Source organism: Microtus pennsylvanicus, chromosome 1, assembly GCF_037038515.1.
Source record: "Microtus pennsylvanicus isolate mMicPen1 chromosome 1, mMicPen1.hap1, whole genome shotgun sequence".
Taxonomy (NCBI): domain Eukaryota; kingdom Metazoa; phylum Chordata; class Mammalia; order Rodentia; family Cricetidae; genus Microtus; species Microtus pennsylvanicus.
In genome coordinates, this window is record NC_134579.1 from 112,759,634 (window position 1) to 112,780,213 (window position 20,580).

The 20,580-nt window shown below is 47.8% G+C and overlaps 2 protein-coding genes and 1 pseudogene across 6 annotated transcripts in view; 1 reads left to right on the top strand and 2 right to left on the bottom strand.

The window, feature by feature from the left end:
- The window catches only part of Tctn2 (tectonic family member 2), a 31,369-nt gene extending 30,170 nt beyond the window's left edge, over positions 1–1,199 (bottom strand). For both annotated transcript variants that reach the window (XM_075978721.1, XM_075978715.1), the window contains exons 1-3: positions 1,009–1,199; positions 744–851; positions 22–98 (exon numbers count right to left, since the gene is read on the bottom strand). In XM_075978721.1, the coding sequence (XP_075834836.1) occupies positions 22–98; positions 744–851; positions 1,009–1,090 (267 nt within the window). In that variant the 5' untranslated portion in view covers positions 1,091–1,199. The remainder of the gene's footprint in view (positions 1–21; positions 99–743; positions 852–1,008) is intronic.
- Positions 1,200–2,888: 1,689 nt separating this feature from the next.
- Positions 2,889–20,564, bottom strand: Gtf2h3 (general transcription factor IIH subunit 3). 4 transcript variants are annotated; one of them, XM_075978739.1, is made up of 14 exons: positions 20,498–20,526; positions 16,933–17,012; positions 16,442–16,529; positions 15,074–15,180; positions 14,819–14,985; positions 12,664–12,726; positions 11,482–11,511; positions 10,994–11,022; positions 9,957–10,031; positions 8,625–8,678; positions 5,589–5,657; positions 4,279–4,414; positions 4,124–4,160; positions 2,889–4,039 (listed from the first exon to the last, which is right to left on the bottom strand). In XM_075978739.1, exons 3-14 carry the CDS (start codon positions 16,511–16,513, stop codon positions 3,970–3,972), a joined length of 909 nt encoding a protein of 302 aa, XP_075834854.1. In that variant the 5' UTR covers positions 16,514–16,529; positions 16,933–17,012; positions 20,498–20,526; the 3' UTR covers positions 2,889–3,969. The 4 variants fall into 4 exon arrangements, with proteins under 4 accessions (XP_075834854.1, XP_075834846.1, XP_075834869.1 ...); XM_075978731.1 differs by lacking the exon at positions 16,442–16,529 and having other exon boundaries at positions 20,498–20,564; XM_075978754.1 differs by lacking the exons at positions 16,442–16,529; positions 16,933–17,012 and having other exon boundaries at positions 20,498–20,542.
- LOC142842772 (U6 spliceosomal RNA) lies at positions 19,690–19,770 on the top strand (annotated as a pseudogene).
- Positions 20,565–20,580: the final 16 nt, after the last annotated feature.

Here is a 20,580-nt window from a genome sequence, read left to right on the forward strand (position 1 = left end):
AGCTTTTGTCTCAGGTCTTACCACACCGGGGCTCACAGTCATATTCCAATCTCCCGTCTCATTGCTGAGACCACCACAAGTAGGAACTGGCAACACTCCTAAGGGGAAAATTAGAACGCAAGTCATCAGAGTCCGGCAGCTAAGGGGTCGAGAGTCCTAGGGTGGGAATCTCCACAGACACTAAACAAGATTGGCCAAGCAGTAGTTCTCCTCATTTGCCAACGGGATAAAGAGATGCTACCATTCTTTTTGTTGTTGTTGTCGGTTCAAGACAGGGTTTCTCTGTGGTTTTGGAGCCTGTCCTGGAACTAGCCCTTGTAGACCAGGCTGGCCTCAAACTCACAGAGATCCGCCTGCCTCTGCCTCTCAAGTGCTGGGATTAAAGGCGTGCGCCACCACTGCCTGGTGGCCCTACTGTTCTTATGAGAACCCTGAGATGCTGTGTGGAAAACTCAGGGGGCTATCTCAATGAATACTGGTCAATTTTTTCTTTGGAAAACAAAAGCAAAAACAAAAACACCTCACTAAGCAGACCGGGCTGGCTTGGAACTCACAGATCTACCTGCCTCTGGCTCCTCAGTGCTGGATTAAAGACATGTGCTGCCATGCCCGGCTTGTTGGCCACTTTTATTTCAAGGTCCCATTTCCAGAACCTGTCTACAACACAAAGATACTGCCTTTCTTCCCCACCCCCACTCTGCTGAGGACAGCACCCACCCTTCCAAGAAAAGCCAGACTCTTACCTTTCTCGACATGCAACGGAATCAGAGAGACGGTGACATCCTCACTGCCTCCGACCAGGGACGCGCTGACCTCAGGGCTGGACATTCGTATGAAAGATGGGATAAAAACTAGGAGAGAAGGAAGGGTGCGGGGTGGGGTTAGCTACTGCAGAACCTGTGCCTGGGCTGCGTGTGCTGGCTTTTTACGTGGTCCTGGTTTCCAGGATCCTAGGAGCTCCAGGTTCCCTTAGGCTGGGCCATGCAGGCCATACCACGCCATACACACCCGGGTCCCCACGCAGCGGTTTCAGGACGTCCTGCAGCAGGAGAAATCCCCACAGGAGGCCGAGTAGCGACAGAGAGCCCATGCCAAGAACGCGTCTGATTCACAAGCCCGCAATATTCCAGAGGAGAAAAAGCGGCAGTCTTAGCCGCCCGGCCGACGCCATATTGCCAAACTGAGAGCCCGCAGCCATGGCAACCACCAATCGGTGATGGGCATGTCGTGATTGGTCTAGGTCAAGAGAGTCTGCTTTACGTGTCTAGCGAAAGTACCAGTAGCCATAGCAACCACCAATCGGGCAGCAGCGTTCCATGATTGGTCCAGTGCAAGAGCGCCTGCTTTCCAATCCTCGCCCTGCCCACCAAACCTTGTTTGCTTTTCCAGCTCCCTACTTTCAATGGATATCATAGGTTCTTTCCATCCCAGACTTCAAGAAACCACATTGAGGGTCTGGAAAGATGACTCAGAAGTTCAGGGCACTTGCTGCTCTTGCAGAGGATCACAATTCGGTTCCCAGCACCAACGTGGTAACTCACAACTTCCTGTTATTACACTTCCCGGGGATCTGATGCCCTAAGGCTCTTGCGTCCTTAGTCACTACTTGCACATGGTGCAAATACACATACTTCCTGGCAACCAATCATACACATGAAGTAAAACCTATTAGTATCAGAACATGGGTAGGGGAGTAGAGGGGTATCTAGGTCCCAGGTCTGTAACTTTTAAGAACGCTAAAGACTAGTTTGCCAGGCTTACGTTAGTTCTGCCAGGCTACCGCTTGCCATTCCTGGAAGACCACTGTATATTTACACAGCATCCCAGTCATGGCCCTGCAGACTCCTGTGTAAGGTCATCAACTGCATCTCATGTTTTCTCTATGGTAACACCAAATGCACTATGAGCAAAGCCAGAGAACCTTAGAATTAGCCCAAGGTGCCTCTTGCCTAGTTACCATATTCAAAATCTGTATATTTCTTCGTTTGACCCAGGCCGTGTTCTGTGTTTCCTTCAATCCCAGCCAAAAACGGTTCACTGCCTCAAAAGCAGGCAGCCAGTGTCATGGAAAACCCTCCACTGGTGAAGGCTAGTTCAAGCTGGGCAGTGGTGGCACACACCTACAATCAGTGGAGTAACATGGTCCTCCCCTTCAAAGACAGCTGGTGGCCCATGGATGTTTCCACTCCCACTGTCATTATCCATTAGCCACGGCTAACTGGCTTGGACTTCTGTCACCTCAGGCGGAGGTCCATGATCGGCAGCGGCCCACACAGCAACAGCTGGAAGAAGTGGCACCTGCACTTGCCCCTGCCACCTTTATATGTAGGCCCTCCAGGCACCAGCTCCAAGTCTATGCCTCAGTCCCAAATGGGCCCGAATGGAGACAACTCAGGGGTCAGTTCTGTCCTCCTCCAACATGGCCCTGGAGATGAGTCTGGTCACAGTATCTGCTGAGCTATCATGCCAGCCTGCTGATTTGTGTTGTTGTTTGGGTTTAAGATTTTTATTCTTTGTGTACGGTTGTTTACACATGCATGCACGTCTGTGCACCATGTTTGTGTCTGGTGCATGTGGATGCCAGGAGAGGGCACTTGATGCCCTGGAACTGGAGTAACAAATAGTTGTGAGCTGCTTCCTGAGTGCTGGGAACTGGACCTGGGTCCTCTGGAAGGTCAGTGTTCTTAAGAAAGCTTTTAGTAATTAAAAACAAAAACTGCTCAATGCAAGCTGAGTGGTGGTGGCACACGCCTTTAATCCAACACTTAGGAGGATCTCTGTGAGTCTGTTCTGCAAAGTGAGTTCCAACACAGCCAGGGCTATTATGCAGAAAAACTGTCTCGAAAAAACTAATGAAAATATCTAGAAAAATACTTTAAGAAAATTAGTAAATATAAAAATAGAATTTTTATTGTTGAAATTACAAGTGTTTCGATTAAACTCATTTACATTTTAGTATCCAACAGTTCTCCAACATTAATGTTATTCTATTAGAAAATGACAGGGTTATACCTCTAGATAGCTTCTTTTCCCCATGAGGTGGCTCTGACCCCAGGCAACAAACTCTTCCCTCGCGTGTGTCTCTGACAACCTTTACCACAGCCCCTGCGATTGCTCCTTTTGTATATTTAAATTCAGATTTTATACATTTTTGTTGAAAACCATTACTAATAATCTTGGTTAACTCTGTGCAAATATGAGGGCATACCAGACAAATACAGAACAGCCAACAGCTGCGGGGAGCCTCGAGTCAGCAGGTCTCCTACACTGACTACTGGTTTGGTTTGGTTGTTTTTGTAAATGAAGTGGCAAGATGCAGCCCTGATTGGTTTCAGCTCACTGCGTACACCAGGCTAGCCTCAATCTCTGCACCCTGAGTGCTGGGATTGAAGGCTTATGCCTTTAGGTCAGGTTACATTTAAATATAGTTAAAGGAAACAACTTATTTGATATAAAATGTCCATTTTCTTAAAAGACAGGCAGGATCTGAACTCCAAACCTTCCTGACCCAGGATTCCAGGCATGTGCACACCAGTCCAACCAAGATGCTTTGTCATGACTGATGATGACCCAATGCTGGTCACCTTCCCGAGTGGCATTCCAACTTCACTCACTGCCCATCTTTTAGTACAGGAAGCCCAGAATGTAGATGATAAGCTGTGACGGAGGACAAATCTAAGGACAAAATCCCAGGCGGCTGCAGCGGAGCAGTGGGGTGCTGGCCGAGGACCTGCAAGGCGGGGATTCAACACCCAGCCCCAAGGAAGAGAGCAACAACAGATGAACCAGGCCCAGCTGGCTTCTGCTAAGCAACAGACAGAAAGTGTTAACCCTGTGCTTATCCCCTTTCCATGGAACATGGGAGGCTTGGGGTGCACGTCAGCTCCACCCTACAAGCACAGGATGAGAGCAGCGCCCTCCAGGGAGAGCAGGAGGCAGCAAGAAGGGGAAACGCGTGCACATCGCTCATCACAGGGCCACCTTCTGTTTCTTTTTCTTAGCCTTCAGTACAGGAGGGAGCGAGATCTTAAAGGCTGTCCTGGAACGATAGAGAGAGAAGAACATTTCAGGGCTCGGAAGTCCTTGGGAACCCACTCCCATCAGCACCTGTGAAGATACTCACTCGCACGTGGTGCAGATGGGGCTGAAATTGCAGAAAACTGTTCGAAATTAAAAAAAAAAACAAAAACAAGGAAATAAGGATTTGAAAACCAGATTTCGTTCTGTGCTGCCCCATTCCCCAACAGAGACAAGAAGAAAAACTACACGTGAGCTTACTGGACAGACACACGGAGCAGACATAGCCAATCTCAATGAGACTTCGGTGACAGAAGCAGGCAGCCCTGTAGTCCACGTGGATCGGAGGCGGGAGGATTAGCTGAGATCGCTGATCTTGATCCGGAAGAAAAACCCACTGTTTAAACAAACAAACAAAAAACAGAAAAAATATACAAGGAACTTTTAAAACAGCAACAGTCCAGACACAGACAACAGAGTTTAGCCAATCATCACACACAGACAAGCAGCAGCGTTAGCCAATCATACAGACAACAGCTTAACCAGTCATCACACAGACAGCAGAGCTCAGCCAGTCGTCACACTCAAGAGCAGATCTTAGCCAATCAGCACCAGAATACTAACTCGAGCCTGTCCTCTGGGGCTGATTATATGGCTGGCTCAGTGGGGAAAGGTACATGCGAGCAAGCCTGGATGAGCTGAGTTCCACTCCTGGACCCACACCTGGAAGGAGAGAACTGCTCCTCACACCTGGAAGGAGAGAACTGCTCCTGCCACACCTGGAAGGAGAGAACTGCTCCTCACACCTGGAAGGAGAGAACTGCTCCTGCCACACCTGGAAGGAGAGAACTGCTCCTGCCACACCTGGAAGGAGAGAACTGCTCCTGCCACACCTGGAAGGAGAGAACTGCTCCTGCCACACCTGGAAAGAGAGAACTGCTCCTCACACCTGGAAGGAGAGAACTGCTCCTCACACCTGGAAGGAGAGAACTGCTCCTCACACCTGGAAGGAGAGAACTGCTCCTCACACCTGGAAGGAGAGAACTGCTCCTGCCACACCTGGAAGGAGAGAACTGCTCCTCACACCTGGAAGGAGAGAACTGCTCCTGCCACACCTGGAAAGAGAGAACTGCTCCTGCCAGTTGGTTTCTGCCCTCCACATGCACTCAGGGGACATAACATACACAAAATAATAATTTCCTTTAACACCTATTAAGATTCATCGTTATTCATCCCACAATTTTTTTTAATTTTTCATTTAATTTGTGCACTTGTATGTGTGTGAGCACATACACATGGCAGGCAGAAGACAACTGGTAGGAGGTGATTCTCTCCTTTCCCCGTACAGATCCTGAGATTGAGCTCAGGTCATCAGGCTTGGCGGCAAGCACCCTTACTCCCTGAGCCATGCTGTCAGCCCCACACCACTCTGCTATATAATCATATGACATCTGCAAAAACTTTCAGAGTTCAAAGACCTGGAAGCCTACCCTTCTCAGCCTGGGAACCCTGAAGCCATTCTCTCCCAGCAATTCCTACCCTGGTATGTTAGAGATGGCCCGATAACTCACCAGTAAGTACTGCAGGAGGGAAGGCATCTGAGGCACCTTCAGGTACAATCCCCCTGTAATGTCACAAGCCTGTAAGAGAGAGGGGTCATGAACAACACAGAACCTTGGCATTCCCAGGGGAGTGGGATTCATGAGGACTCCCACAGGTCTCTAAGTCAGCTGGTGTGAGGTTCATGTATTCACTCCTGCCCACACTACAGACAGGATCACTCAGCTCTGCTCCAGACTCCCAGGCTACTGTGTCTCTTCCTCAGGTGAGCTCCTAGCACTGCCAACAGGCAGGACAGCCCCTGGCAGCATCACTCTCTGCCCTCTGTGCCATTCAGCGTATTATGAGCTTTCCAATGCTTTGCTTTAAAGTTTCCTTGCTAGTTTTTTTTTTTTTTTTTTTTGGTTTTTCGAGACAGGGTATCTCTGTGGTTTTGGAGCCTGTCCTGGAACTAGCTCTTGTAGACCAGGATGGTCTCGAACTCACAGAGATCCACCTGCCTCTGCCTCCCGAGTGCTGGGATTAAAGGCGTGCGCCACCACCGCCCGGCTTCCTTGCTAGTTTTAAGGGGGAGGAGGGAGAAGAGCACATCGGGCTGCTGGGCACAAAACTGATGTTATAGATTTTAATTTCCATGACAATCAAGTGGGTGATGGGGAAGGAAAGCTGAGGGAAGGCAAGGGCCAAGCCTAGGTAGCAGGGGAGAAGTGCCAAGGCACTAGGCCACAACAGCCCAGGTTAACTATGGTTTTAGGCAACACCACCCTTGGGTCCACAGGAAAAGAGAAGATGTGGAGTGAACAGAAGGCCAAGGCAAGGACTTGGGTATTAGCCAAAGTGTGCTGGGATGCTAGGGATGGGGTGGGGGCAGTTAAGCAAGGGAGTAACATGGCCTGTCTTATGCCATCATCAGCTTCTTTCTGACTCCCAAGATGACAGACTGAGTGTGCTAAGAGAGCCCAGATGTCTGCAAGCCCCACAGAAGGGGTAGTTAGGAAAGAAGACAGGAGTGGGATTCAGCATCTGTGCTGAGGACAGATTCATCCAGATCACAGCAGTATGGAAAGGGAGGAAGAGAAAGAGGGAAAGCAGGGTGGCTGCCCTGTGAACCATGCTCTGCTCAGAGACAGGGCTCAGAGTTTGGGAGAAGCCACTGCGCAGAAAAGCCAGAGCTCTGTCCGCCCGTGACTTGAGGTCCAGGAGCCGATGGCATGTGCACCCGAGGCATCCTGGTGAGGGACAGGGCCAGAGCCAGCTTTCAACTAGAGTTATCTCCAAGTTAACGACCCTTTGAGAGCTGCAAATCAAGTCACCTTGAAAGCCTAATACGTAAGGCAATGGGAACTGCAACAGTGTAGATACATAAAGCCAGGGTGGCCGAGGAGCTGAGGGAGGCAGCAGTCACCCTCATCTGAACACGACACAGACACAAGCACTGATGTCATATGGCGCCCACACCCAGGACTAACTCCTACACTGTGTCTCATCCTCACGGGGAGGGATACTAGATTTTAAATAAAATGTAATGAATTCTTAGGTATCTCTAAACAATTCCTTAAAATGCACTTATGCATTAAAAACAAAAAACAGGCTAGGTGGTGGTGGCACAAGCCTTTAATCCCAGTACTTGGGAGGCAGAGGCAGGAGAATTTCTGTGAGTTTGAGGCCAGCCTGGTCTACAGAGCGAGTTCCAGGACAGCCAGGGCTACACAGAGAAACCCTGTCTCAAAAAACCAAAATAGGGCTGGAGAGATGGCTCAGTGGGTTAAGAGCACTGCTTATTCTTCCAAAGGTCCTGAGTTCAATTCCCAGCAACCACATGGTGACTCACAACCATCTGTAATAAGATTCGATGCCCTCTTCTGGCCTGCAGGCATACATGCAGAATACTAAGAATACTGTATACATAATAAATAAATAAATCTTAAAAAAAAAACCAAAATAAACAAACAAAAAATACCACATGCCTACTGTCAAGTTGAGCCCAAGAACTGACAAGTGCAGCTCTCTCGGACCTGCGCATGCTCCCTCCCCTCAGCCCAGCACCAGCCCTTTTCACTGATGACTGATCTTCAAGGACGTAACTCTTTAAGGAAATGTTGAAGGGAAAGGAAGGAATATTAACAATTGTCTTTACGTTTATTATTTGTGTATGCACACATATGCAAGCCATGGCACACGAATGGAGACCAGAGGAGAACTTGAGGGAGCGGCGCTCTCCTTCAGCATATGTGTTCAAGTCATCCGCTTTGGGCACAGGCACCTTTAGCCACTGAGCAATCTCACTGGCCCAGAAATACTTCTTGTGAGCAAAAGGCAGTCACCATGGCTTGCTGGTTATTTCAGGTGTGTGACCTTTACACCCTCGCCATTCTGGTAAAATCAAAAGATTTAGTTTCAAACTTCTGCTCAAAGAGCAGCATCTAAAGCAGGTGAACTGCCATGAATGTGACCCCAGCCTGGGCTAGAGTAAGATCTTACCACCCCTGCCCCCTCCAAACCCCAAAGCAACACCTTGTAGTGGGATATCTGTACACTGTGTGAAGATGTATTGCTGTGATTGGTGCAATAAAAAGCTGAACAGCCGATAGCTGGGCAGGAGAGTATAGGCAGGATCTGGGCAGAGAGCGAGCTCTGGGAAGAAAGGCAGAGGTGCCAGCCAGACGAGGAGGAAGCAGGATGGGAAGTATGGAGATGAGGAACAGGGCAGAACATAAATTAATATGTTAAGTTATAAGAGCTAGTTGGGAACAAGCCTAAGCTAAGGTCGAGCTTTTATAATTAATGTCCCCAATGTCAGTATTTGCAGGCTAGTGGGTCCAACGAGAAAGCACGACTACAACATCTAATTCCCAAGACAGAAATAATGCAACGTACAGAATTTACATGTTCCTCGAATAGTGGGGGAGGCATGGTGTTACAAACCTTTCAATCTCCACACTCGGGAGGCAGAAGCAGGTAGACCTCTGTGAGTTCCAGATCCAGCTACAGCTACAGTGAGGTCCTGTCTCAAGACAAACAACCAGAAACACCCCCTGGAAACATACCTGTTGGAGGAGCCCGGAATCTGAGTCTAGGACGCAGGCATCGATGAGAATATTCTGAAAGGAGCATTTAAAACATTACAGCAATGGTCATGGCTGTCTCAGACGTCTAGACTCTATTCTCTTTTATCTTTTTTTTTTTTGACAGGTTCTCAACTCTATAGTCTAGACTGGCATAGAATTTGTGCTAATCCTCCTGCCTCCACCTCCCTAGTATTGGTAGAGATGTGCTCCATTTTGTCCAATCAGACTCTATCCCTAAAATGGGTCCTTTGACATGTCCAGTGATGCTGCACGGTGGACACTGGCTTCTGAAACATCCAGTCCAGGTCCCAATCCTGTCTCCAAAGCCTGACCCCTTTTCACTGCAACATGCACCACACTGAAGGTAATACTGGGCTCCAGTGGTGCTGTATGTTCCAACTGAGGCTTAGAGGGGGCTAGAGAGATGGTGCAGTGGCTAAGGGCACTGGCTGCCCTTCCAGAGGACCCTGATTCAGTTTCCAGCACCCACATCCTATCTCACAGCCATCTGTAACTAGTTCCACCAGCTCTACCACCCTTCCGCGGCTTCTACGGGCACCAGAAGTGTACATGTTGCATGTATATGTCTGCAGGCAGGCAGAACACTTGGACACATTAAAAAAAAAAAAACAGAGAATGAAGATGATGCATCAGGTTATCCGAACATCTCAGTTATCTGCACAGCACATGCCACACTAGCATCAAAAGAGAAACTGTAGGTGAATGGCACACACCGTTAGCCAGCTGCCCAGCAGACTGACACAGGGGCTTCTCAAGTTCCAGGCCTGTGTTGACTGCAGGGAGCTGACACCAGCCTGGGCAAGTTAGCAAGAGCCCACCTGTCTCAACACAAAACAAGAAGCTCCTGGGGACACTCAGGTCACATAGAGCTCATCACATATGTGAAAGTCTTGGGTTAAATGACACTGCCAAAAATTAAAAAAATATAAAAGATGGAAAAGCTGAGGGTTCCTGTATCAAACCGTCAACCCGAGAGTCTTAGCTACATGTGGGCTAACGGGATGAGCAGCATGACACCTGATACAAGCTGGAGTGCTCTGAGAACACCGCCCAGTCGCAAGGACCCAGGATGACAGGCACCCTGTGTGGATTCTGAATCCCCAAGCCACAACCAGAACCACACTGAATGACAGTGATCACATTTTTGGGTTTTTTGTTTTGTTTTTTGAGCCTCGGGATGTCCTAGAACTCTCTATATGGACCAGCCTGGACTCCAACTCAGAAAGGTATGCACCACCACACCCAGCCTCCGAGGATTTCTCTCAGAAATCAGGAAGGCTGATGTCTCACCTGCTTCTGAGCAGCAAAGATGACGTTCATGAAGTTCATGTACTGCAGTGCGCTGTCCTCTGCGGCCTTGATCACCTGCAAACACAGCTGTTCGACCTCAAGCACCTCCCAGGACTCACTGGGACATGACCTGCTCCAAGTCAAAGACGGGGCCACTTCTCCAGTCTATCTTCCTACCCAGTACTAAACCCCGGGCCACTTCTCCAGTCTATCTTCCTACTCAGTACTAAACCCCGGGCCACTTCTCCAGTCTATCTTCCTACTCAGTACTAAACCCCGGGCCACTTCTCCAGTCTATCTTCCTACCCAGTACTAAACCCCGGGCCACTTCTCCAGTCTATCTTCCTACCCAGTACTAAACCCCGGGCCACTTCTCCAGTCTATCTTCCTACCCAGTACTAAACCCCGGGCCACTTCTCCAGTCTATCTTCCTACCCAGTACTAAACCCCGGGCCACTTCTCCAGTCTATCTTCCTACTCAGTACTAAACCCCGGGCCACTTCTCCAGTCTATCTTCCTACCCAGTACTAAACCCCGGGCCACTTCTCCAGTCTATCTTCCTACTCAGTACTAAACCCCCGAAGTGAATGGTGACACCAGATCCGTCCTGGTCCTTGATAGACTGATGGGCATCGGTCCAGCGTATCCAGCATACACTGGGAGACCAGGGGACAACACTGGGAGTTAGTTTTCTCCATACACGTGGGCCCTGGGGACTGAAGTCATCAGGCTAGGCACCTTTACTCACAGAACCATCTCACTGGCCCAAGAGCTCTTGATTTTTAGAAATATTAATTTTCTATAAAAGTAACAATGTTGAAAATGCTTTTCCAGATGGCTTTGAGATAGGGTCTTACTATGCAGCCCTGGCTGATCTGGAACTTGCTATGTAGGATCACATTGTCCTTCAACTTACAGAGATCAGCCTGAGTCTCCCTCTTCCAGTGCTGGATTTAAATGTCTGTGACATCACACCTGGACTCATTCCCATGGTTTCCACCTGTCTGCAGTTATATCTAAATTGTGTATAACCTTACCAATATCCTTGATTTCATCTCCTGATTATCTATAAAAAGACAAAAACAGATAATTTAACAAACAAGATAGCTTAAAAAGTATGTGGTTTTCTAAGCAATTGTTATTTTATATTATTTTGAGAAAGGATCTCACTCTACAGCCCTGACTGGCCTAGAACTTATTATGTAGACCAGGCTGGCCTTGAACTCATAGAAATTTGCCTACCTCTGAGTGTTCAGCAATTCTTTTTTTTTTTAAATTCATTTATTAAGCATACAATATTCTGTCTGCATATATGCCTGCAGGCCAGAAGAGGGCACCAGATCTCATTACAGATGGTTGTGAGCCACCATGTGGTTGCTGGGAATTGAACTAAGGACCTTCGGAAGAGCACGCAATGCTCTTAACCGCTGAGCCATCACGCCAGCCCTCAGCAATTCTTAAATACCCCACCAAGCATGCAGCACTAAAATCAAAGGGCGGTAATTGCAAAACAATCAGCTCCTACCTTTAACTGCCTTGCTCACTCTGTGAATATCTGGATTGTTAACATTAAGGAAAATAAACATGCTGCTTCACAAACATCCACACTAATAGGAAAACAGACCTTCAGACTTTAAGCCAGCCCCCTCCCATTTCCTGCCATGACAGCCATATGGATGGGCCTGGGTTTAGTACCCAATTCTGAACTCAGCAAGGGAAGCATGAGCTCTGCACTGAAGCCCACAGGACAGACAGCTGACTATCCACCATCCCTGATACCAATACTGGGGCCACACCCAAATCAGTGGGTCCCTCCAGCGAGATGATGAATTTGAAAGGCATAAAGAGGATCGGGACAAGCCGGGCGGTGGTGGCGCACGCCTTTAATCCCAGCACTTGGGAGGCAGAGGCAGGCGGATCTCTGTGAGTTCGAGACTAGCCTGGTCTACAGAGCTAGTTCCAGGACAGGCTCCAAAGCCACAGAGAAACCCTGTCTCAAAAAACCAAAAAAAAAAAAAAAAAAAAAAAGAGGATCGGGACAACTGGATAAAAACGCCAGGACGTAAACAGCACTCAATACTCTTCAAAGACACTTCACAAAAGTGAAGCGAGAGCCCACGACATGTGAAATCAGGAAGAGTCTGGCTGCCCTGTGCTTCGGGCCAGGTCACCTGCTCACCCACAGAGTGCCACTCACTAATTAAACAGTGAGATTGCTAAACAACTTTTAAAATCAGTACCAGAGATGGCAATTCAAGGAATAAGATCAAAGCAAGTACTAGACTATCGGAGTAAGAAGCAAGAAGCTGGAGAAATGGCTCAGCAGGGCACAACACCGGTTGCTCTTGCAGAGATCCCAACCGCGGTGCCTAGCATCTACATGGTGGTTCAACCACCTGCAACTCCAGTTCTAGGGGATTTAATTCCCTCTTTTGACTTCCACATGTTCCAGACACCCACACTGTACACAGAGATATACTCAGGCAAAACACTCATTCTTAAAATAAGATAAACAAAACAAAACAAAAGAAACAAAGCAATACCTCACTAAGAAGCAGCACCAGGCTTTTAGGATGGTCATGGAAACACCCTGAAGGGCCAAAGGAGCCACTGCACATGAGTGTTAGAGAACAAGGTCTTGGAGAAGCCACCAGCTAAACACCCTTGCTAAAAAAGGCTGCTTTGGAACACACTAGCATAAGGATACAGCAAAGGGCTTTGGCGAGGGATCCTGCTAGCAATGTCTCTGTGTGCTGGCCCTTTATGTCACCTGCAAATGTAAAAGAGCACAAAATGGGGAAATTCTAAGTCTTTTTTTCAAATAAAGTCATTATGAAATGCAAGTATTCATGAATGAATCACAAGATGACTTGTTCAAAGTGGATTTCAAAACACGGAGACGAGTAATCAGCAAACCCAAGTAAGCTACTCCATACCTCTCTTCAAAGTGTCTAGGTGTTTATTTAGGGGAAAGAGAGGCAGAGATGGGAGTTGGTATTTAGAGGCTGGAGAGGGACTGGAAAGGTGACTGAGTTCTTAAGAGCTCTGGCTGCTCTTCCAGAAGACCTGGGTTCAAAGCCCAGCATCCCAGTGGGGGCTCACAATCATTTATAACACCAGCTCCAAGGGATCTGATACCCTCTTCTGGCCTCCACAAAAACCAGGCACACACATGGTGCATAGACACACATGCTGGCAAAACATTCATACACATAAAGTAAAATAAACCAAGATGAAAAGTAAAAAACTAAAATAAAGGACGTGGAATTTTATTTAGGATAAGGTTCTTGAGCCGGCCAGTAGGATGGCCTTGAAACAGTGCGCACACCTAGCATTACTCAGCTGTACACTCAGAACTGGTTAAGATGGAGCCAGGTGTGGTAGCCTACACCTTTAATCCCACTGTGCTGGAGGTGGAGGCAGACAGATTTCTGTGAATCTGAGGCTAGCCTGGTCTACACAGCAAGCTCCAAGCCAGTCAGGGAGATACAGGAAGATTTTTGTCTCGAAAGAATTTATTGTTTAGAAACCCAATTTTTTTTTAAAAAAAATTTGTGTGTGTATGTGTGTGTGTGTGTGTGTGTGTGTGTGTGTGTGTATGTGTACATGATGCCTGCAGAGGTCCAGAGGGTATTGGCTACCCTGGAGTTGGAGTTAGAGGGGGCACTGAGCCTCCCTACATGGGTGCTATGAACCAGACCTGGGTCCTCTCCAATAGCAGCAAGTGCTGCTAACCTCCAGGCATCTCTCCAGCTCTAGAACTCAGTTACTTCTTAGCAAGTGCCCATCCCCATGCTCTGACTGTAGAGCAGTTTCTATCATCTGAGACCATGGGCCCACATGTCTGTCCCAGCCCTGGGTCACTGTCAGCCCCTTCTCATCTCTAGAGTTCCTTTTTCCTCTAAGGACAGCTGCAGACCAAAGGCTGAAAGCCATGGCAGGCTGCAGGGACATTAGAGCTCTGAGCTGGGAAAGGCACTGTTGACTTTAAAGATGACAACACTGGAGGCTGCAGCAGTTTGGATGAAAATGGCTGCCACAGGCTCATACATGTGAATTCCTGGGCCCCAGTTGGAAGAACTGTTTGGGAAGGATTGGGAGGTGTGGTCTTGTTGGAGATTTGTCACCAGGGGTGGACTGTAAGGTTTCAAAAATTCATGCCATTTCCAGTTAGCTCTTCCCCTACTCTGTGCTTTTGAATGAGATGTAAATTCTCAGCTACTGCTCCAGCACCAATCCCGCCTGCCTGCTGCCATGCTCCCTACCACGAAGGTTCTACTACCCTTTGGAACCATGAATCCCAAATTAAACGCTTTGTAAGTTGCCCTGGTCATAGTGCTTTTTAACAGCAACAGAAAGGTAGCTAAGATGGACAGACCGCGTGAGCCTCCCCTAGCTGGGGAGCCGTTAACAACCGATGGCCTGGGGTGGCAAGGCTGGCTTCTTTAAGGGTGTGGTCCCTGACAGGGCAACCATACTCCAGGACATGGCCCATACCGTGAGAATATGGGCAACACAAGAGGGTTCTTTGTTTTGTTTTATTTTTTGTTTTTGAGACAAACTTTCTCCTGGAACTGGATAAGTAGACCAGGCTGGCTTAGAACTCACAGGAAATCTTCTGCCTCTGTCTCTTGAGTGCTGAAATCAAAGGCATTTGCAACCCTGGCCAGATTATTAAAGAGAGAGAGAGAGTTGGGAGGGGGTGAGGAAATAGGAAGGGTTAGGAAGAATGGGGTTGGCAAATATCACCAAACTACATGGTACACATGAAATCCTCAAAGATTCAATACAAACCTTACATTTTAAAAGTATACAACAGTTTCACTACAAGGAAGTAACAGTGACTATAGCCAGGCTCTTACTTTTGGTCATCAGATCTTTGATCTCCTCGGCGATCACCTCATTTGCAGCTGTCAACAATTCGTATTTCCCGTCTTTACTCCCGGAGGGATTATAGTCAGGAAGCGGGTTGCCAGGGTCTCCGAAGAAGTCTCCAAGTCTGCCATTCTTCCCCGGGTATAAGAATCGGCTGACAGGGTAGAGTAACCAGCATGTCTACACATGTGTATGAAACCAGCAAGGACTAGAAAGCAGCCCCAGCAGAGTGCTGGTCCTACCTTTCCTGGATGTGGCTGGCTATCACCGCCAGCTGGTTGGAGCGGTTCATGAAGAGGTGGGAATTCGCCAGCACCATCACAGCATCCATGCACTTGGATAAAGTGAACTGACAAATACGGGAAAAACAAGTCAGCTCCTGATGAAGATGGCATTGAAAAACCGATTGTTCATTACTTAGCTTTACTTATACACTAATGTGTTTAAGAAAGAGCCTTGCCCTGGGCAACAAATGTCCAGCAATTCACCTGTCTTTACCTCCCCGTCGTGACATGTGCCACTATGTGCCGATGGACAGTCACCGACATCCTACACAGTGACTCAACACTAAAATTCGGCTCAGCTCCGCTGCTCCTAAAACTGGAAGCACAGCACCTGAGAGGAAGCCTTCTTCTTCTTCTTTTTTAAAGATTTATTTATTTATTATGTATACAATATTCCGTCTGTGTGTATGCCTGCAGGCCAGAAGAGGGCACCAGACCCCATTATAGATGGTTGTGAGCCACCATGTGGTTGCTGGGAATTGAACTCAGTACCTTTGGAAGAGGAGGCAATACTCTTAACCTCTGAGCCATCACTCCAGCCCCGAGAGGAAGCCTTCTTGACTTTACTGACAGAATCGTTTATACACGAGAACATTACTTCTCAAATACTGGCATGGTGGGGCCACACATGTAAACTTGGAAGCCTTGAACTTAGGAGACAGAGGCAGCTGAACCAGAAGTTCATCCTCAGGCTGTACAGCAAGTTCAAGGCCAGCCTGGGATACCCAAATTCCTGTACTGAAAAAAAATATTTTTTTCTTAAATATTTATTTATTTATTTATTATGTATACAATATTCTGTCTGTGTGTATGTCTGCAGGCCAGAGGGCACCAGACCTCACTACAGATGGTTGTGAGCCACCATGTGGTTGCCGGGAATTGAACTCAGGACCTTTGGAAGAGCAGGCAGTGCTCTTAACCACTGAGCCATCTCTCCAGCCCCCCTGAAAAAAATTTTTAAAAAAGCACAATCTCGTTTGTTTTGTTTTGTTTCAATAAATAAACTGTGTTTCATCAAAATTTAAAACTTGGGTCAATGAGATGGCTCAACAAATACAGGAACTTTGATGCCTGGGGAGCACTTAGAGAAAGAAGCAAACTAACTACAGGTGTCTACAACATGCAAGCATCCACACACATACACAAACAAAGACTAAATGTAAAAACACAAAAGGATGACCCTACCTATCTCAAAACTCCAAAGACGAGGTCTGGTGGGATAGCTCAATGGTTAAAGGTGCTTTAAACCAAGGCTGATGAGCTGAGCTCGATCCCTAGAGCGCACGATTGAAGCAAAGAACAGGCCCCCAAAAGTTGTTCACTGACCTCCATATACGTGCTGCGGCACAACATACCCTCCTCCCCCAAGCAGATATATAACAGAAGACGCCTCCTCATACAAGAGATATAGGAACTGTTTAGAAAGGCAAAATAGACAGGAGGCAATCAGCTGCCTGCATACGTAGGCAGGAAGAGGGTGACAGTCAACAGGTCACCAAGCTTGAGGACTTCATGTGCATTCTTGGGTCCGGTGGGGCCAGGTACACATCTCCCTGCTCTAAGAACTCCCTGGTCTGTACGGTATAACTGGCGCTGTTATATGCTCACAGCTCTCCTTTCCGACAGTGTCTCTAGATGCCTAGACTGGAAAGATGAGCCTGATCTCCTGAGATCTGCCTGCCTCCACCTAAGGGCTAGGACTGGACGAGGGCCACCACACCCGGCTTGTAAGGACCCAATACTGCTTGCAAAGTAGTGGGTGGCATACACAGAAACTGGAATTAAGGAAAATCGTGGGAAGACTCAAGCCATCTTACCTGAGATCCCTTTAATGCTTGCTTTCCCCACCAAATCGGGTTGGTGTCAACTATGATAACCAGAAGATTCAACTCATCTTCTGCAAACAGGAACAAGAGCAACATTTCAAAATGTCAGCCTCATGAAACTGAAATACAGACAACATTCCCGATGGTCATTTAATAACTAGAGGGCCTCATATGGCTATCATCCTCTGACGGATCATGAGCTCACCGAAAGAGCCAAGTTTCCTTAAAAATTATGGGCTGAAGACACAGCTAAATGATTAGAGTGCTTGCCTGGTATTGGGGAAGCCCTAGGTTTGAGAGCCAGTATCTCATTTTATAAAATAAGGGTCAGAGATGGCTTACGAGGTAAAGGCTTACGGCCATGCCCGATGACCAGAGTTCAATTCCTGGCATGCACATGGTTAGGTGAGTCCTGACTTAACAAAGCTGCCCACTAACACACACACAATAAATGTTAAGAAAAAAATTTAATTTTAAATGCTGGGGAATCCCAACATTTGGAGGAGGCAGATGGATCTCCCCAAGTTCAAAACCAGGTCCAGGCTGAGCTGACCAGGGCTGAGGAGCTGGGCAGACCTTCTTAGCGCTCACCTGCCCCCAGCACTATAATCGCTAGGCTGTGGGTGGGGCATGCCAACCCTCTGCTCCTGGCATGTGGCGGACACTCCACAAACGTATACTGACTTAACCCAAAGGTATCCACATTTTAAAGCCTGGTCTTGATCTTACTGAATGAGCAACAGGAATCTCCACGATAGGATTTCAAGCAGATTAGGGACCCCTGAGCCATGAGGCTGGTCCATGAGCAGCCGGGATGAGCCATCGTACAACATCCAAGCCAGCAGGGATTAAGAATATTAAGAATATTATTTATTTAGTTAGTTTTTATTTATATAGCACAGGCTGGCCTCAAACACCTTGCGTAGCTAAGGATGACATCAAACTACTGATCCTTCAGTCTCTTCAGTACCAGCACATCTGGTGGGAAACAGTGCTGGGGACCAAACTAGGGCTCTGTAAATGTCAGGCAAGGACTCTTACTATATTGCTACATTACCAGACCAGGGATCAACTTTTTAAAAGAGCCAAAGAAGGGAAAACAATTCTTATGTGAACAATTTATTATTATTATTGTTGTTGTTGTTGTTGTTATTATTATTTTTGCTAGCTGTCATGGAACTTGCTCTTGTAGACCAGGCTGGCCTCGAACTCACAGAGATCTGCCTGCCTCTGATTCCCAAATGCTGGGATGAAAAGCATAAGCCTCCACTGCCCGGCTATGAACAAAGTTTTGCCATGTAAAGGAATTAGGAAACTATCCACACTGACAGACACAACAAAGCAGGCCCAGCTAACACAAGCTTTCAACAAACAGCCACAGTAATAACTATGACTAGTGATGGAGGTCCTGGCTCTGAGTCCTCAAAGAACCTATGCTTCATTTACTCTGGTCCTGGGAATAAACACAGAAACTTCTACATGGTAAGAAAGGGCTCTGCCACCAAACAACAACCCCAGCATTTTCTTACTTAAAAACAATTACATTTATTCTATATGAGTGAGAGCTTTGACTGCAGCTATGTATGTGTGCCACATTTATGAAGTGCCCTCAGAGGTTGGGAGATGGCACCATATTCCCTGGATGTTTCTGCAGCTATGTGGCTGCTGGACTAACCAGGGTCCCCTGATAGTACTCTGAACCACTGAGTCATCTCCCTAGGAACCATGACCCTTTAAAACAGCATCTTAAAAAATTGCCCAGGCTGGCCTTGATTTGGTAACCTCCTACCTCTTGAGTATCTGGGATGACAGGCATCTGGCACCACACCCAGCCAAGAGCCTGCACTTGAAGGGACAAAGCAACCCTGCCAGTGCCTGCTGTCATGAAAAGCCTGGATGCGCACATACTCCTTCTCCCAGCCCAGCTTCTTCACCAGGACCATCCCCCACCTCTGGTTTCTGCAGAACCAAATCCTGCTTAGGCTCCCTTCCTTGATAGTACCAAGAGGACTAAGAAAGAAAACAATGCGCTGCCTGTCAGAAGTGTGTGCATCAAACGTCTCTGCCACGCTCCTTCAGCCTCTGCCTCCCTGGCAGACAAGCTGTGCCAGGTCCGCCTTTCTCAGAGGTGTGGGTCATGGCTACGACTGCTGAGTGCACTTCCCTAATTACTCTTGCTCCCCAGAATCCATTTCTCACACAGTAGCCAAAGCGATGCTTCTAATGTTGTCAATCTACATAACTCGGGGCCAGTGAGAGGGCTCAGCTGGTAAAGGTGATTGCTTACAAGCCCGATGACCTGAGTTCAATCCTGGAAACCTAAACAGTCAATAAGAGAACCCATTCCAAGTTTGCCTCTGACTTCCTAAGTATGAGCTCGCTCTCTCTCTCTCTCTCTCTCTCTCTCTCTCTCTCTCTCTCTCTCTCTCTCCCCCACTCCCCGCGCGCGCGCGCACACACACACACACACACACACAATAAATAAACGCAAGAATCTTTGGGAGGAAATGTAATTTAAAAGCTGTAACTAAGCCGGGCGGTGGTGGCGCACGCCTTTATTCCCAGCACTTGGGAGGCAGAGGCAGGCGGATCTCTGTGAGTTTGAGACCAGCCTGGTCTACAAGAGCTAGTTCCAGGACAGGCTCCAAAGCCACAGAGAAACCCTGTCTCGAAAAACCAAAAAAAAAAAAAAAAAAAAAGCTGTAACTAGTGCTCGCTTCGGCAGCACATATACTAAAAAAAAAAAAAAAAATTGGAACGATACAGAGAAGATTAGCATGGCCCCTGCGCAAGGATGACACGCAAATTCGTAAAAAAAAAAAAAAAAAAAAAAAGCTGTAACTAGCAGGTTAGTATATGAATAAGAGCCTCTCTCTCATTTTCCTCTATCCGCCCACTGCCCGTTTTGCTCTTCTAAGTTTAACCTCCCAGGATGTTTGTACTTAAAGTGAACTTCATAGTGTTGCTCAATCCAGTTCTAGTGCCTCCATCTCTCCTGGAGTTCTAACGAAAGACAGCCCTCTTGAACTTAGTTGCCACACATTTGTCCTCACAGCCCTGGTCACCTCTTGGAATGATTTCACTTGTCAACCGCCCCTCTCCACCGAATGACACCACACACTCAAATTTCCCTGTGTTGATTCTGTGCTGTACTCTCCAGTTTCGAGAATAACGTTCAGTACACGGGGACAATCCCAGTATTTACCGAACGACACACTGGCGTGCTAATGCAGGCCTGTAACCCCAGAACTCGGAAGGCTAAGGCAGGAGAGGGCGCCTACGTAAAAATACTAGGGCTGGGGATGGGACTCAACTGGTAGGAAGCCTACTGAGAAAGCACAAAGATCTGAGTACCACGGGCACGCCTGTGATTTCCAGCACGCTAGAGGCTGGAGGATCAAGAGTTCAAGACCATCCTTGACATCACGAAATCTATGTGAGACCCTGTCTCAACAATGAAATTGCTGAGTGAACGAACGACTACACTGGATGCTCGTTTAACAACCAAACGTGTCCCTCCCAGCCCAGCTCCGCGTCCGGCCTGTGCCACCCTCACCGTCTGTGGCCATGGCGCCCCTACGCCTCGGTGGAGAGCCGCCCACGGTTCGACGCGCGCACGCCAACTTCCGGCGCTGACAA

What these genes read in the sequence shown, in the direction of transcription:
- Gtf2h3 (XM_075978731.1), bottom strand. An exon ending in CAAAGATCTGATGACCAAAA is followed by an intron (nt 12,727 to 14,818) that starts GTAAGAGCCTGG and finishes TTACATTTGCAG; the next exon opens with GTGACATAAAGGGCCAGCAC. An exon ending in CCCTCCTGCAGTACTTACTG is followed by an intron (nt 4,415 to 5,588) that starts GTGAGTTATCGG and finishes TTGTTTAAACAG; the next exon opens with TGGGTTTTTCTTCCGGATCA.